The sequence below is a fragment of the Archocentrus centrarchus genome, chromosome 7 (genome assembly GCF_007364275.1).
Source record: "Archocentrus centrarchus isolate MPI-CPG fArcCen1 chromosome 7, fArcCen1, whole genome shotgun sequence".
Taxonomy (NCBI): domain Eukaryota; kingdom Metazoa; phylum Chordata; class Actinopteri; order Cichliformes; family Cichlidae; genus Archocentrus; species Archocentrus centrarchus.
The window spans coordinates 20,679,956-20,697,692 of record NC_044352.1 but is presented as its reverse complement, the minus strand read 5'-3'; the positions used below and the strand labels follow the sequence as shown (position 1 = coordinate 20,697,692).

Genomic DNA, 17,737 nt, shown 5'->3' with positions numbered 1-17,737 from the left:
TTAAAAAAAAAAAAAAAACAACTGGTGGATGTTTTATATGTATTGACTTATATGCCTTTTATGATTTAAATATGAAAGCGAACCCTTGTACATTTTTTGAATTATGTCAAAAGGCTCACTTTCATTAGTTAATAATGCTGAAATATATATTTTACAAGATGTATTTAGGCAAAAATTAGAGTGGGTAGGAAACTCCATGTTTTCTTTTCCTTGAAGAGGTGTTAATCTATAGACTTAATAATTGTTTAAATGATAAATCGGCAAGAAAGTGAACACACGTTTAGTGTGGTGTATCTATTCAGTCATCTCTGCAGGAAGTGAGGCGCTTATCTTTTCCTCTCTGTGAGTGCTAATAATTCCTTTAACAGGCTCCATGTCGCTGCCTCATTAAGGGCAGAGTAAATTCATGTGAGGATGATGGCGGATTACTGTCATTTTCCATTAATGCAACCCTGATCTCAGATCTTAGTTATTGTTCAGGAAATCATAATCACAGCCAAAGAAAAGAAAAATGTGTAACACTATTATAAGCATAATAAGGAGGGATTTTTTAAAGGAACATTTTGATGTTCACAATAAAATAACTACTTCTGATAAACACATTAATGAACATGTAATTTAGTTAGATCTTGTGCCCAGTTCCTAAACACCATGTAAACAAATGAGAATGAACAAAAGACTTTTGCATGGTGCAGGATGACTGGTAGTTGATGATTATGTTCCAAATAATATGTCATTATAGGTGCATATATGAATGAAGTTAGTAGCTTGATTTTTTTTTTTGTGGATGATAGAAAGGCATGTGTGGGTTGTTTATAGAGACCTGGAATATGTTCTTGGCTACATTATGAAAAGCCTTCTTCTCATCTCTTCTTACTATAGCTGTGCTGTTCTAAAACCACATAAACATCGTTTGCAAAAGCCAAGGTCAAAACTATAATAGCCTTCACCCTGCTGATAAAGATTTCCACAAGATTTTTCTTCCTCCCACCCATCTGCAATTAGTGCATTAGTGTGTTCAGGCACAGCTGTAGGGTACATAAGTGCATTGCTATTATTATTTGCTCATTCGAATTATTTGTAGTATATCCAAAATTTTTAACTGGGGCATTAAAATTATTTTTTTTTAAATCAAAATAGAACAATAGAGTGGATCTCCATTTATTTATTATGTTAAAGGTGATAACCATGACAGTACAGAATGAATCACAACATTATTAAAACAAAACAAAACAAAACAAAAAACATGTGTCACCCAATCGTGACAGCTTGGTGACGATCTTCCTGGTCACATTTTCTCGTAGGTCCCAGTTTCCTTAATAATGTTTGCTCCCGTACACTCAACAGAAAGGGAACGGTTATTAGAAAGCTCAGACACAGTCAGTCAGAATGAAGCAGAAAAACAAATTAGCTGACTGTAACAGGCAGTCACACAGTTAGCGTGGTCGGAGCCAGATAAGAAGAAGAGCAACTACAAACGCTATTTACTCTGTTACGCCAAGGACGTATGAGGAAGGCAAACACAGGCGTGACTGACAGAGAAGGCGCAGAGTCTGGATGGCATTTGCGAAAGCTGGCCGTTTGAAATCCTCCAGAGATATGAATCATGTCTTGACTACAAACGATTAAGCTGTCCGCCGATAAACTGCAGCAGCACGTCGGAAATAATAATAATAAAGGCCTCCTCCGATGGAGCTCAGTGCTCTTTAATCCAGCTAGAAACCTCCCTGACAGGCAGCGACGAGCTACGGCTAAGGGTGAGGTGTCGAAGTAATCGAGGTGGGGGTGAGGGGGGTGGTGGAAACACTTAGGCTAGCTAATGTTTGAGCTAAATGTGTCTAAGGCTAAGCTAATGTTGCGATATCGCTGAATTTCGCTTCGCTGCGGTGGAGGATGGCTCAGTGTAAATATCGGCGAGCAGCTGTGATTACGTTTGTTCCAGTCCTTCAGCTTTTCTTCCTCTCTTTCTCTGTTCAACAGGACGCTTTATTCGCAATTGAAGGAATTTATGGGATCACAAGGTAACCTTTAACCACAAAAGAAGTGTCATTCTCAAGTGTTTGCGTGTGGCTCGTTGTCAGTGGGCTTTTCGTGCTTTTGCGCGTATGACGGGGGATTAAGTTTCCTTTGTTTACAGTCTGAATCTGTGAACAGCTGATACGTCCTTAGCAATGCCGCGATACTGCCTGTTGTATATCTTTTTGACGCGCTACAGCCACTGTAAATAGCTGCCCGTGTAGAGACATAGATTAATCTGTCATGCATAGATACACTGCAGAAATTTTGTTTTTTTTTTAACCAAATGCCATGCTGTTTTATTTGCCGGAGCTCCTACACCATAGAAAAGGAAAACAAATTAAAACACTCTTGTAGCCATGTATGTTTAAAAAATAGCACCCCCCCCCCCCCTTAATGCATGTGAAAAGCATATTGCAACACTTGTGGGGGGTAACTTCTTAAGCGAGATTTAATTTCTGACACACGCATTCAAGTGCTTTGTTTGAACTTGCTTTTGCTGCTGAGAAACTGATGACTTTTATGTGCTTCTCTGTGCAGTTTCCTCTGATGAGATGAGTGTGAGTGCTGGCCAGGGCAGTGATGAGGTGCTGGTTTCACAGGCAGTGTGGGATTACCTGACTGCCGCTGGGCGGCCCTGGCTCATTGACTTCCAGCACAAGCAGGGGATGAGTGTTGGTATCATTAGGCGAGGAGAGAGGGGGGGCTGCTGTGCCATTCGGCTGCAGCCAGTAGAAGGCTCAAGGAGCGTCGGAGCTGGGGTGATGGATGGACCCATCTCCAGCGAGACACGGAAAGCCTTCATTGACTTATGCCGTTGTGCCCGCAAAGAAATGAGCAAACAGGAGGGGGGATCCAAAAGGAAGAGGGCGCTGCTGCCCTGTGTGGGAGTCCTGGAGCCGAATGGAGAGGGGAGCCTGCTTCAGCCTCCACCTCCCCAGCCTCGGCGCTCCCAGAGACAGCAGCAGAGGTTCAAGAAGCCTGTTGATGAGGGGGCATGTGTCATGCTCCACGAGGCTGCCCAGAGGAAAGACATGGACTCCAGCATGGCTTCCCACAGTGAAACAGAGGACAGTAATACCTGCTCAATCTGCATGGGGGACATAGTGGAGAAGACTACCCTGGAAAAATGTGGCCATTCTTTCTGTCACTCTTGCCTGGATCAAGCCTTTAAAGTGAAGAAAGCGTGCCCCGTATGTCGGCTAGTGTATGGCCAGCTGATTGGGAATCAGCCTGCCAATGGCTCAATGATCGTAGAGAGAGATCCTGATCTGGAGCTTCCTGGCCATGAAGGCTATGGGTGTATCTGCATCATCTACAGCTTCCCTCCTGGCTTACAGTCGGTGAGTAGGTCAAGAATGCACTGCAGATGCGGACAGTAAGTGCAACTCAGGGGAAGAAGGTTTTAGTAATCATCTTTATGTGTAATAAAACAACTCAGTTCCATGGACATACAACACAAACGTTGTTGATTATTAGAATTGCAAATAATAATTAAGAATATGAATGCCTGACTGCTATCTAGTTGGCTTACTTTAATAACTTTTAATCCAGCTCCAAATTTACAGTTTCCAAAGGGAAGTCCATGAAGTCCCTGGAATAAGCTTACCTTAAAATATAATTCTAAAACTTTAGGATCATCTACATTTTCTTTAACAAAACATAAAAAATGTCTGTCTTTTTTTTTTTTTAAAGATGTTTCCTGGTAAGGGTGATAATCTTTTCAAACCCCAGCACGCCAGTGTGTGTTCTGCTTTTCTGTGTAATACTGTGTAAACTTCAAGTCCAAGCTGAGATAAGATGAGTGGGTTTCCACACAGAAGGAAATTTAAACAGATGTCAGTATCGGACTTCCCCAGAAAAATAAACTGACCTTTTTGCAGTGGAGTTTCCCTTCCCAGGAAACAGACACAAAGTAGGGGTGGGGGGTGTAATGTGTTTGCAAAATCAAGTTTCAAGGTTGTGTTTATTGTTTCCTGAAATGTATCTCAGATTGAAGAAACTACCATATAAATGGATAAATCACAAAATATCTGTAATAGATTATATATTTTAAAAAAAATACACTTTTGGAAATGCATTCCTCACAAAATTGTCTGCTAAAATATGTAACAAAGTGCGCGAGACCCTGACAGAGACATATGATTGATCAAAGCCGTTTATGCCTTTATGCCGGTCTCTGGCTACATGACCGCAGATGCTCATCTCTAGATGAGTGATCTGGAACGATCATTTCGTTGTGTGCCTTGTGTGCACAGTGACAGTGAGTTGAATCTAACATCTAACATCTAACATAAGCTTGTCCTATTATAACTCTTAACAGCCAGAACATCCCAACCCGGGTGTGCGCTACCCAGGAACAGACCGTGTGGCCTACCTCCCTGACAGCCCCGAGGGGAACCGTGTGCTGGGCCTGCTGCGCCGGGCCTTCGAACAGCGCCTTATCTTCACCATCGGTACCTCCATGACTACGGGCATGCAAAACGTCATCACCTGGAATGACATTCACCACAAGACCTCAATATGGGGCGGGCCACGCTGGTATGTATGGCTTTCGGCTGGAAGTGAACAGCTAGTGAGATTTAATACTGTAATATGCTCAGCACCGCTGCTGGTGTGGTAGAGACTGACAGGTCTCATCCATGTTCCTGACAGAGAAATGCTATCAGTCGTTGTCCTTGGTTAGATGGTACTATTACTGCCTGAGCTCATATCGGTGCAGTGATGGCTTTTTTATTTCTTCTTACAGTTTTGGCTATCCTGATCCCACTTACTTGGTGCGAGTGACAGAGGAGCTCAGAGAGAAAGGCATCACAGCAGACTGATGGTATGAAAATGAAAGATTCTTCCAGGATTTTGTAGGACTTTTCTGAGTGTCGTGTCCGCAAGGTGGACATGACTCAGCTCCGGGTTTTGCTCTGAGACTGCCCGTCCCTTAAAAGGTGGCTGAAGACGAAGACCTCAGCAAACAGGAGCCTAATGCTGCAGCGGAGCCCATATCACTCCACTAGTTATTCCTCAGTTTGTTCATTTTTCTCCAGCTTATCCCAGTGCTACATGTGGAAGAAAATACTTTGGAGTGCAGTGCATTCTTGTATTAAAGCTGTCACTGTTGGCAACAGGGACTGATATCTGATACGCATATTTAAGAGCATCGTGATTTGTTGGAATTCATGGTACTTAAATATTGTTTAGGAAACCTAAGTTTAATGTTAAATGACAGTTTATGTTATATTAATGTGTATTTCTTCTCTGGGGAATCATTTTATTTCTTATAAACACACATATTTTGTTGAATTCCCCAGAAAAGTTTGTTGAGTTGTTACTAATTACATGTTATAAGGATAGTACATGGCTCACATGGCAGAATAGCACTGCTTCGACAAACAGAATTGATTTTCTGAAGATGTTGCAATCTAAAGCACTCACAGGCACTTTGGTAAGGAAGTCTGTTTTTCACTTAAGTAGAAATAATAGTTTTTGCTTCCTCTTCTAAGAGTGCTCGGGGCAAACAGGTTTGTGAAGCCCTGTCCAAAGTGGCTACAAGGTGATGTCAATTGCTTCATTTGTGTGTCATCTTTCACCCTTACCCCATTTTTGCTCAAATAGGAAAAGAATGTTAAATGATGTCTCATTGCAGCACCTTTTTTTTAACATGCATTAGGACTTCCCACCGGGTTTTTCCTATCGGTCACTCTTGTTATTTCAAGATGTCTCCCGGGTGTTGAACCCATTACATCAGTTGTAAGTAATGTGCTTCTCCGATTACCAGATTTATGACGATGTCAAATATCAAGGGCATATAGACCACTTAAACCAAATCATAGGCACAAAAGCTCTTTAAATATCTATGCCTCTGTTCCCGTCAAACTGGGAGATTTACCTGCTAATCTTCTCATTTAAAAATGAGGTAACTGTTTTGAATTAGCTTATCTAAATAAGTAATCCAAAATACATAGTGGAGGAAAAAAAAAAAGTAAAAATAATAGTTGTTGGAACAATTAATCTAATTTAGGGTGGGATATTGATCTCATTTTGTTGTGCCTTTCTTATATTGACTTTTGATAAAAAATCAAGCATGAAGTTTCTGATGAAAGGTAAATAGTTTGGGCGTATTTTGATGTTATTTGATAGGTAAACGGCATTATGTTTGTAGCTATACTATTTGGCTTTCAGTACAAAATACTACATAGTTCATAAAAATGTGTATATTAACATTATTAGCCTCTCCATAAACATTCTTGTACTCCAAATGCTGGAAAACCCTCAGAAATTATCAGTCCGTATGTGTGAAAGTGATTTGCTAAGTGCAGTAACTTGCTTGGCTCATGGCCACTTTACACTTAATTTGGTTGGATCCACGCATCAAATACTTTCCTTTTGTTGTCATCCTTTTTATTTTAGTTAAGGGACCAACAGATATTTTTTGGGACACAGGATTGTAGTTTACTAAAGCTACTGTGCAAACATTTCTATGCATTACGTGACTAAAGAGGAGCCGAGGAGAGTCGATAGTTGGGAGAAAATACATGTATTACACATTGATTGTGACGGAAACGTTTGAGTTCTGCTTTTCTAATTGTGTTGACTCTTGTACTTTGTTCGAAATAATGTGCTTTACATTTTAATACTTGAATAAAGAGTTATGTTTGGATATTCACTGTCGGCCCTAAATAAAAAAGATGCGTCATAGGCAACTCAATCTCAAGCTAGTGATGATTTGTTAGGTGTCTGCTCGGATTATTGCCTCTAATCAAGCCTGTTACATAAGAAATTTTTATCAACCCAGGATACTTTGTACCATCTAATGTGAAACACCACTGCCTGGGAACACTTCTCCAAATTGATAATAACACTTGCTATTTCTTGATTATGCTTTTTATAAATATGTCTGCTTTACAGGTTGTATGATTGCATATTTTTGTCCCAAACTTGGACGTGGCCTATCGCTGTAGCTCAGATTGGTACTGTGCCAACCAACAGCAAAGTCTCCCAACTTGTTTGAATATAGAACTTTATTGTAGGTCATCCACATCATAGTCCCAGTTCCTTGTTTCTCTTCTATAAACTGTCAGTTAAAGGTACAACTGTCCACTGCGCAGTCCTCAGTGAAAAATAATTGTAAGTATCCTATAATTTCACAATTTACAAGAAGATGAGCACAAAGGTTATAATGAAGCTAAGGCATAAGTTCAATAAGATGCAATAAGATCTGCAATCACTCGTCTGCCTGCTTTCCCAAAAAAGCCACTTCCACTTTCCCAAACTGTCAACTTAATGCTGACTTCATCAGTTCTAGTCCAATCATCTTTCTGCCCTTCTTCTTTGAGCCAATCAGCCTCCGCTCAGAGTAGTATCATTGCTCATCTGCCATTCCCCCTTTCAGACTCATTTGTGGAACCCATCTCCTCCCCATTTCCACCACCCAACTCTATCTCAGAGCCTCTTCTAAGCCTCCATCTTTGTCTTCACCACCAGCATCTAGACTTTGGGGGGGTGATGTCCTAATTCCTGTCTCTGCTGGGAGTTCATTCTGCTATGATGGGCCATCAGAGTCTAATCACCAAATAGCTAATTGTATTCCTTATCAATAAATCATATTTAATTCCTCCCAATGATCACTCCTTATTGAACTAGTATTATAAAGGAAGAATTACATTGTGGCAGCACTACATCTCCATTGGCAGCTGTATGTTAATTAATTAATTAAAGAATTAATTTAATTTTTTGAGTGCTCAGTGGCTCAGTACTGATTCCACAGCTCAGTGTTTGGCTGAGTGAATAATTACAGGTCACCACTTTTTTGGGTGCATTTTGAATCTTTTATTTCTGCTTAGATTTTTTGCTGAATATGAATTGCTTATGGAGAGAGATGAATTACAACATGTCCTTCAGTTATGAAACAGTCAGATACTCATGTTGGTTTGCTTGCTAAGCACTTTCTTCCCCTCTCAAAATTTCTCTCACAAAGACAAGATGCTTACTAGTCCCTTCAAATACTGTATGATGACCTTGTAACTAAGTAGACGTAGTCTTTACAGACCTGCTTTCACCTGAGTCGTTTTGCAGAGGCACTTGATATTAAAGTTCCTGTTCTTCATTCTGTTTTTTAACTCTTGCTCACAACCTGAGGCAGTTCAAAAACTGGAATTGTAGTTGCAGATTGAGTTTTCAGCTATGTTAAATTATACATGTTTATTTAAGCCTAGAAGCATAGGAAAAAGTATTAAAAATATTTCTACAATTTTTACTCTCAAAATCCAGAGAAAAAAAAAAACTTTAGTAACATTGTTGCTACAATCATCATCAACTTAGTTTAAATACAAGTTAAACATTTTTAATTTTTCAGATGTGTCAACACAAAGTGGAAAAAGGCAGCTCTATGACCAGCTACTAAAGTTCCTTAGTCAATACTTCTGCAACATATAAAGTAAAAAAACAAAACAAAAAAATATGCTGGCACAATAAGCAATCATAGCCTTATTCAAGCATGTACTAATAGTGCAATATAGACCCATCAGCTTCAATGTTAAAACCATCTGTAGGTCTCTCTTATACCACAAGAGTTTCTGAGTAAAACATTGTGTTGTAACGTGACCAGTATTCATTTCAGATGTGGGTGGTTTTATAATATTATTGTGGATGATTGGTGTATATATGACACATATATATGTTGTTTGATGCCATGTAACCAGCTGGCTGCGAGGTTACATGAAATTGTCCCTGATCTCTGTTGCAATCTTCCTTATCTTACATAATAGATTGAAATAAGATTGTGACTGATATGTGTTCATCTTTCAGCAGTGCGGGTAATTAGAACAGGGCTGTAAGTTTCATATATCCAAATTTGATCATCGCAGCTGCAATTATTTCCCCATTCTCCCTATATATTTGTTTTTCTATTTTTAAACTGAAAGGTATAGGCTATGTAGCTGTCAGAATTTAAGTAAGCTGGAGTAAAAAGCACCCTGCAATATTCCCCCTACAAAATGGAGCAGAGAACAATTAAAATCCCACTAATATTAGCATATTAATATACTTCCAGTAAAATTCATCACTGGGAGGAAACTTTATATTCTGTTTGAAAAACATGTGCCTTTTAGTGGCAGTGGCAGTGAAATGGAGAAATTATGTTTAGGGTTTTTCACAGAGCACCCACCCCCCCCCCCCCCCCCCCCCCCCCCCCAAAAAAAAACACCTTCGTGAACGCACCTTCGTCATTCATCCTCATTTTGACGTCACACATCCGTTTGCGAAAATGGAACAGACAAAAAAAAAAAAAAAGCCATTTGCTTGGAATAAAGTCAGGGTGAGGAAAATCTTCCCTCCTATGAGTGTGCACTATGGGATCCAGACGGAAGAAACTCCCAGCATTATGCATACCTGCTGAAAAACCTCCCAGCTGCGACTGTAATATTTAATTTACATGAGTAGTATCTTCCTGTCACGTGTGCACACATGAGCCTGTGTCAGTGTGCAATATATGCTACATATTACATATATGTCCACTAGAGGCCAGTGTTGTCTCTAAAATAGTAACTGCGTTGCATAAAAAACCCTGGATCAGTTATGATAAAATGGACGCCAGTTCAGTGAGCATTATCATATAAAATATTAAAACAATTTTAAACTAAAATTTTGGGGAAGTGGGTTTATTGTTCTGCTCAATCTGTTACCATAGGAATGGTGTAGGGCTGAAGGCAGACACAGAATGTTTATCTGCCATCTACTGTACAGAGTTTATGTTATCTGCTCACAACTTGCCTGATAGTATAGAAATATAGCATACTTTATGACAACAATATCCTGTACAAGCAAAGATAGATTTTTAAAAAATACACATTTTAAATAATGTTTTAAATAATGTGTTGAAATGATGTTTATAACTTCTAATTACTGCTGATCATGGCCAGACACTGCTGGGCATAGTATTTAAGATAAACTAAACCAGTAAGATGGACAGTCACTGATTAATTTAGTTAAATTTTCTTTTCAGATCAATTAATCAAATAAATTATCAAAAAATGTGACAAAATATCCCTCACAATCTGACCTCTTCAGATGACTTATTTTGATCGATCAAGATGTTTAGTTCAAAATGACAGACAGCATTTTAATTGCAGAATGAGTTATCAAAATTGTTGTGGGCTGATTTTCTTTCAGTCAACAGTTTAATAATTTGAGCTGTGATCCTGTCGATCTGACTGACCCCCATATTTCTTTGTGGTGGTCAGATAGGTGAAGCAAACCGCATTAAAAGGCAAAACTTCAGTCACTGGTTTTGATTTGCACATGAGATGCATGTGTACATCACTGTTAAAGTTGCACAGAGGTAGCATTTTAATTTGGATTTAAGAGTCATCACAAACAAGTTGATCTACATCGCTCAAACTCTGGTGTGAGGTACCGCAGCACTTTGTGTCCTGCCTTCCTGCAAGGAGGGAGAGAAAATATTGAAACCGTTGAAGAATACCGTCAGCATGAGACTCATTTTCACCACTGTACAATCTGCATCTACTGGCCTCAAAAACACCATCACCTGGAAGCACGTTCACTACAACACCAGCTCAGGTGGTATTCCAGAGGGGCATGTGATCTGTAGAAGAATGAATTCTATAAAGAGGAAGACCATGGAGGAGGTTCATGGATGCAGTGAACATAAAGAAGGTTGTTGTGACAGAGAAGGACGCTAGAGATAGGGTGAGATGGAGGCAGAAGATCTGCTGTGGTGGCCCACAGGACACTAAAAGTATAACATCTAGAGCCATGTTAGCATTTGCCCCCTTCCTGATTTCTTATATTTTTGCATGTTAGTCACACTTAAATACTTCAGATAATCAAATTTTAAAATTAGATCAAGATAACCTGAGTAAATCCACAGGGCCAGGGAAGCTTGGATAGCTTTTTTTTCCTGAAATTATCATTTAATTATCATTTAAAACTTGCATGTAAAATTAAAATTTGTTTGATCATCCGAAGCATATAAGTGTGACAAACATGAAAAAAAAAAAAAATCAGGAAGGGGGCAAATAAATTTTCATAGCAATGTGCCTTTGTCATGCTAACACGCACTGCAAGAGAGATAAAAATGCTGACGTTTAGCAGCTTTATTATTTATCACTTTAATCATTTCAGTTTTGTGTGTTAGCACAAGCAACTAGCAAATTTTGCTTATTAGCACTGAGCATAAAGTACAGCTGTGACTGAAGGGATTATTTAATGTTAAAACAAATGGAGGAAAACAAACGGGGACATCAAAGTAAACAGGATCCATCCTTGGGGCTCCATTTACATAAGAACCAAATATCATGGCACAATGTGCAGCAGTCGCTGAGATTTCATTATGAACCAAAGTGGTTGACCAACCACTGTCAGTCACACTGCCATCCCTGCAGCCATGTGACTACAATTCAGGGACAAGTAAGGCTAAATACTTTCCAATACACAAATATTAACCAAAGATTAAGATATGAGAAACCAGAAATATATATTGTAAGTAAATGGCAGATGACATTTTCCAAACATATTGTGAAACCCGCCACAGCAGTTTGTTTCTTGTGCATAATAGAAAGAGCATTTATTTTTTTTGTCAGCAAATTCCAAATTCCACAAGTTTGTGACCAAGTAGGAGACTTACAAAGGCAGCAGCCTGCCCATGGATGAGGGAGAGGTGTGAGGATGTGTGGTGTTGCAGAAGAGTGCAGCATGCATGCTGATTCTTCACCTGTTACAATGCAAAGGACAGCGTTAGGTGTGAGATTGTTGAAAATCTGTAGCCAAAGGGAGTGACAGGATGACCCTTCTTTTTTTTAAAAAAGCATTAGAGAACATTTTGTACAAGAGTTTGCTGGTGAATCAATTAAAGCACTGCATTAAAATAAGTGTCAAACAGAAGTAGGGTCCAGAATGCTCTGAATTCACCAGTCCAGTGATTTGTGTATCAAACTCTTCAGTGCAGAAATATCTCTGGTCCACTAGATGGTGGCACTCTCCTCAGAGAAGACTGCGCGACGGTGTCTGCTTGGTATGCGGCTCTATCATCATCGCATACCCACAGTCCTGCATCACCTCCTTCACTGCCACAAATCAGTGAGTGGAGCAGAGCATCTCCCACAGATATTAAGTTGTGTGTTTCTATGGTGTGTGGGCCAGTTTTAGTGACAGCATCTGACATTTTATATATGACATAAAAGTGAGGATCTGATGGGAGTGTAAATACTGTTGGAGCTGAGTGTTGATAGTTACTGAGGAGAAGACACATCTGCATTAAAAAGGTTAAAGCTGAAAAAAGAAAAAGACCACCACCACCAACAACAACAACAACAAAACAAAACATGGCTCATTTCAAGGATGTTCTTTTTAATTGCACTATTTTGTTTACAGTGCCATCTGTTGTCATATATTAAAAGTAAAACAAATGTCATCATTAGCAAAAACAAATTAAAACAAATTGCAAACTAAAAGAAAAAATTCAGTGCTATATTTTTTTGTCCAACCAGGGGAAGCTTGTTGTAAAGCAAGGGTTCCTAAATAATGTAGACGGACAACATCATTCACTGTTGTATTGGATTGTATTGACTCAGATTTGTTTTCATGTAAGAGTGAAGCACAAAAGGTTCGGATTTGCCTTGACCGGCATCCATTTACCAAGTATAAATATCCACCTGATCGTTTTCCCGGTGGAAATAGTAGTTGTTGGTTGAGGAAATACATTAACCTTTATTCCTGTCAGCGAGAGGGAACGTGTAATGAGGCGGAATTACTGGGCTTGGCCTCTTTAACGCTTTGATGTGAGCGTCTGGGGGCATTTCTGTGGCCTAGGATCTCAGGGCATCTGCTGCTCTCACAACGCAGACCAGGACCCATCTGCTCAAACTTGCCATCCCTATCGCCCGCCTCTCCATTTCTCCCACAATTAATTTGTGAAATCCAAACAATTTTTTACCAGCATTATTTTTGTAACCACTTTCCTATTAACTGTCTGCCTGTTATTTGTTTTTATTTACCGCATGCTTTGCAATGTGTTCAATAAATGGAAATTTATCTATTTCCTTTTATATTATTTATAATATATCTATGCATTGCCTGTTACATAGTAACAAGCATCGCATATTTGCATATTTAGATATGAGTTTTGGGTTTTTTGGTTTGGTTTCTTTGGCTATTGCTATACACAAGCTGGGAAACTCTAAGCAGAAGAGCAGAATGTGAGAATGATGAGTCTAAACAGACAGCAAAACGGAGTGAAAACACAACAAACATGCCTACTACAGTGTTTGTTTTCAGTTCAGTGGATGTAACCTACATTTTAGCATAAAATGTTCCATGTGAATTAATTTCATAAGAAGCCACCCTCCCGACAGAATTCCTCTAGGCTGTACTGTTTAAATGTAAAGTGTGTTCTTGATGAAACGGAAATAAAATGACACAGACTCTTCAGTTTTTGTCTCAGTAAGGTTGCTGGAACAGGTTTTAAATTAAATATGAATAATTATTTGTCCCTCTCTACAGGTATTTCCCTTCCCTGTCACTCCATCTGGTCCATCTGGACATCGCGGAATAGGGTCAACGATGCTGCAGAAATGTAACGAGAGCTATAAATATGTATCAGTGATTATGCAGAGCAATCACGTAGGTTGACTAAATATCCATTAATATAAATGCACAGTGACAAGCGTTGTTATAAGATGAATTGATGACCCTGTGAAAACAAGCTCTACACAGTTATATCAGGACAAGCTGATTATTTTTTCTCTCCAAGGCGCTGAAAATAACACCAAGACTTTGTTGATTTCATGTTTCTGGGTGTGACTAGACAGCTGCTCAGGGGCATCTCCTAGAACGTGTTTATAGCCATCAGATGGGAGATGTGCAGCTTTTCCTGCACTACAGATGATAAGAAAATCATTATGTGACAATGCAGCGCTGTTGTTTCTGCCCTTTCTCCCCACTGTGCTCCTTAATTAGAGTGTCTGTGGCTGTGGGGAGAACCCTGGCACATCGCCTGCCTGCCTGTCTGTCTATTCATCCTCTCATCTTCGGGTACTAAAGCCGCCCAATCACAGATCTACCTGTGCAGAGTATGCTACTCTTCTTCGCCCTTCACTGTAATGAGGATCTTCCCCAGATGTAACCTACTTTTGCATTCGTTCGAAGCTATATTTTGATATCTATACCCAGCTTTGTCTTTTAGTGCAAAAATTAACAGATTCAAATCATAAAAGACCAACAAGGACATCTGAGGCTCTAAATGTATGTTAGGTAAATGGACAGGAGGAGGATGAGGAGGCATCTGTCTCCACACACTCTTTGTGTGACAGAATGTCATCCCACACCACTGACATGCTCATTCACTGTGCCTCGGGCTGTTTGCTTAAGAACAGCAAAGTGAAGGTGGGTGTGTGGGTGCTTGTGCTTCTGCAGCTTTTGTCTGTGTGCCTTTGACTGCATCTGTGCATACAGTATGAATGGATATACACTGGTGAATAGATAAGCGCGCGTGCGTGTGTGTGTGCATACCATGACACATTTTCTTACATTCTGTTTACTAATTCACTGTCGGGGTTACACGACTTTTTTGTGTGTGCCTGGTTTAGCAGAACAGACCCTGCGCTTTTTTTTTTTTTTTTTTAAAGTAATTCTGACAGATTTACTGACTTACTTCACTGACAGAACACAACAGCAGAGCTGGCACCATTTGGGGTCTTTGGCTGGGTTGTCAGCGTCACAGATTGAAGAATCTGCTCAAGCTGTTCTTCATTAGCAACAGCCGAATTTCTCCACGATAAGAGACTAACGGCTCCATCATCTGCCCTCTGTTGGGGAGGTTTAAACAGTGTCCAGTAATCACCTATCCAAACTGGGCTGTTCGTAGCACACACAGCACTTGCAGTGACTGGATGTGCAATAAATGGAAAATATTTATCTGAAGAAAAAAATCTGAAAAAAATAAATTAAATAAAAATCACAGCCTAGAACATACTTTCCAGGTGCATGAAGGAATAGCAAACCCCTTTGTTGCCCTTGCTGTCTGAATACTCAGCCTTGGCCGTCCTATCTCAGGCTGCCTCATGCAACAGCTATAAGCTATGGCTGTCATGACAACTAATATGACCTTTCTATCATTTTACAAACAGGAATCTTAACCAAGGCCCGGTCTTTCTTTTGAACGTGTGCAACAGATGTCTGGAGCTTTTGTCACGTTAATGGAAAAATTGGTTCTGCTTGTGACAAAAGCTGGCAGATCCCTGGCTGAAAGGTGGCACCACGGAAACTCTGAGCACATCACATCTCCACAGGTGCTAAAAGACTCAGAGGTATTTTGGGTTTCACTACATTTTGATGTAGCCATGTACAGCATTACATGAGAAGTCTGTATCCAGGAGGATCGACATTGTATCTGATCCACGTTCAGACTTGATGTTGGAGTCCGACACCTTAATTCACAAACAGACCTCGGTTTGGCTTTCCACAGCTTCCAGTGAATGGAAAGTATAGTTTCTAATATACACCCGAGTGTAAGAGAGCAGCATGTGTGTTGATTTAATCACATTTCTTCGCATTTGCAGACTGTAGTAGTACAATTAAAGTCATTAATGTTAACTTGTTTTCCAGAGAACTGCCAGACTGCAGCATGATGATTGCAAAAGGAATGGAGATTGACTGCAATCCTATAGACAAGACGTTCAGGCTTCACAAATTAAATATATACACTCTAAATATAAATATGGACTTGCTCAAAAAACAAACAAAAAAAAAAAAACTGTGCTTGCACAACTGTATTTATGTTGTGCCAAAGTGTAGGCTGCTGCAACTGAGTCCACTCGACTGTGGGCCACACGATGATTTTATCTACTAATAAGTCACGTAACTCTTTCTTGTACTATAAATCCTAGTTGTGCATTTGTGCAGAGATCTGATGCAGATCCAAAGGAAATGAGAACTATCAGACGCTAATCTGTGGGTTTTTTTTAATGTCTGTAGGTTAAGTTTGTGAATATAAGAAAATCCCTGTGGTTATGAAGCGGTAACGTTATTTCACCTGCGGTTTGTTGACGTAGAGATGTCACACATTAAGAGTGCTCAGCAGGAGTTCTTACAATTAGCAAACCGAACAGCTGCTTCTTCTAGCAGCAAACAGCTCGCTCAGCAGTTTAGATGTTGAATTAGAGCAAACAGAAAAATTAGTCATGTGAGATAATTATAGCAAGTGTTTCTGCATCCTTATTACAACATGTGTTCCTAGAATGCATACATTAAACAAGATGCATTTTCAAGTGTTTGTTTGTTTTTTTTAATTCACAGTAAGACTGCATATCGAGTTAAGTTCAGAATCATTTTAGCTGTGTTTTAAATTACCAACAATTCAGTGAAATGACAGTGTGGCAACATTTACTAGTAAACATGGCGTGCCACTCAAACAAGTCCCTTCGAACACACTGTGCAACCCAATAGCAAACACAAGTTAAGCCCCAGACTGATTTGCTAGCATTTATTTCAAGCAAAATGTTTGCAAAGTGACAGTAATTACATGCAACCCTGGATAAACACAATGATCTATAAATATTTTGTCTCCCCTTAAGAACTCTTTTTAACATCAGAGGCAAAGCTGGTAATTAGAGCGATAGAAAAGACAGAGCGAGTGAGTGTTTAAATATTGCCTGTGCGGCATACTGATTCCTGTCACAAAGGTACCTCTGCAGTCAGCATGAAGGATAAAAGAATAGCATCTGGGAGGAAATGGATATTTACTTTTGAAAGACTCCCCCTCCCCCTCCCCCCCCACTCCCACCCCCCACCCCAAGCAGCTGGGAATCAAAAACCCAGTCAAAGAGAAGAGGAAGGAGAAAAAGAAGAAGAAACAGCTTTCAGGGGGAGGGCACAGACAGATGGCGGATGAAAATCCTCTGCGGGAATATCTTTGGAGCTGATGTGTTGCATAGTAACAGACCGCATTCCAGTATCTAGACAATGCATTGATCAAAAAGTTTTCTTTTATCTCGGCATACTTCTAAAGGTGATGATTCATACCCAGACAGAGAACCAGTCTCTATTTATGTTGGTCATCAGGATTTTGATTGCATAATGGGGACAGAGAGTAGATGCAGTGTAAGGTGGGAAAGAACAATGCAGGAAAGCAGAGACATTCAGACAGGATTCTTATTTGCTGAAATATTTATTCAACCTTTCCCTTTACTAATCCAGTGTGGGAGACTGTCGAGTTTTGAGGTTCAGTTCCTCAGTGTTTCATTTAGGATGTTGTATCATATTATGGACAGCAGCTAACAGGTAAAATCTGTTTTGTGATTTAAACTAAAAAAACCCTAACTTGTGCTTTCTGTCAATCTGCAGAAGGTCAAGATTGTAAAGTGACACTTTCTTCACTTTTTCAGTTGCATGTCACAGAAAAAAAAGAGGCAAAGCTAGCATGCCTTGAATGAAAGAACATTCATAATGTATACATCTTTAATGCTTTCTTATAAGGTGCCTGTATGATCTTGCTATCTTAACTGCGACTTGGCTTAAGTTTCCCGTGGATGCCGCCAGCCAGCAAAGACCTCGTCACAATCCTTCACAGTGCTTATGTAATCTCAGTCACCTCTATGTCTCCGTTGCCCCTTTGGGTACAGGCAAGAACATCTCTCTAGTACGTGTATTCTCTGTGATTTTACAGCTCCTGTGTCACTAAAGATCAATGTCATTGCTCTGCTCAGTGTTTCTC

The 17,737-nt window shown here is 39.7% G+C and overlaps 1 protein-coding gene across 5 annotated transcripts; it reads left to right on the top strand.

The window, feature by feature from the left end:
- Positions 1 to 1,244: 1,244 nt before the first annotated feature.
- On the top strand, positions 1,245 to 5,152 carry dtx3 (deltex E3 ubiquitin ligase 3). Of its 5 annotated transcripts, none has more exons than XM_030734729.1 (5): positions 1,255 to 1,300; positions 1,981 to 2,021; positions 2,557 to 3,359; positions 4,340 to 4,557; positions 4,766 to 5,152. In XM_030734729.1, exons 2-5 carry the CDS (start codon positions 2,009 to 2,011, stop codon positions 4,839 to 4,841), a joined length of 1,110 nt encoding a protein of 369 aa, XP_030590589.1. In that variant the 5' UTR covers positions 1,255 to 1,300; positions 1,981 to 2,008; the 3' UTR covers positions 4,842 to 5,152. The 5 variants fall into 5 exon arrangements, with proteins under 5 accessions (XP_030590591.1, XP_030590589.1, XP_030590588.1 ...); XM_030734728.1 differs by having other exon boundaries at positions 1,275 to 1,757; XM_030734731.1 differs by lacking the exon at positions 1,981 to 2,021 and having other exon boundaries at positions 1,245 to 1,300.
- Positions 5,153 to 17,737: the final 12,585 nt, after the last annotated feature.

Bases quoted from the DNA above. Each gene is read 5' to 3' on its own strand.
- dtx3 (XM_030734729.1), top strand. The intron at 3,360-4,339 runs GTGAGTAGGTCA...AACTCTTAACAG, and splicing joins TCCCTCCTGGCTTACAGTCG to CCAGAACATCCCAACCCGGG. The intron at 4,558-4,765 runs GTATGTATGGCT...TTCTTCTTACAG, and splicing joins ATATGGGGCGGGCCACGCTG to TTTTGGCTATCCTGATCCCA.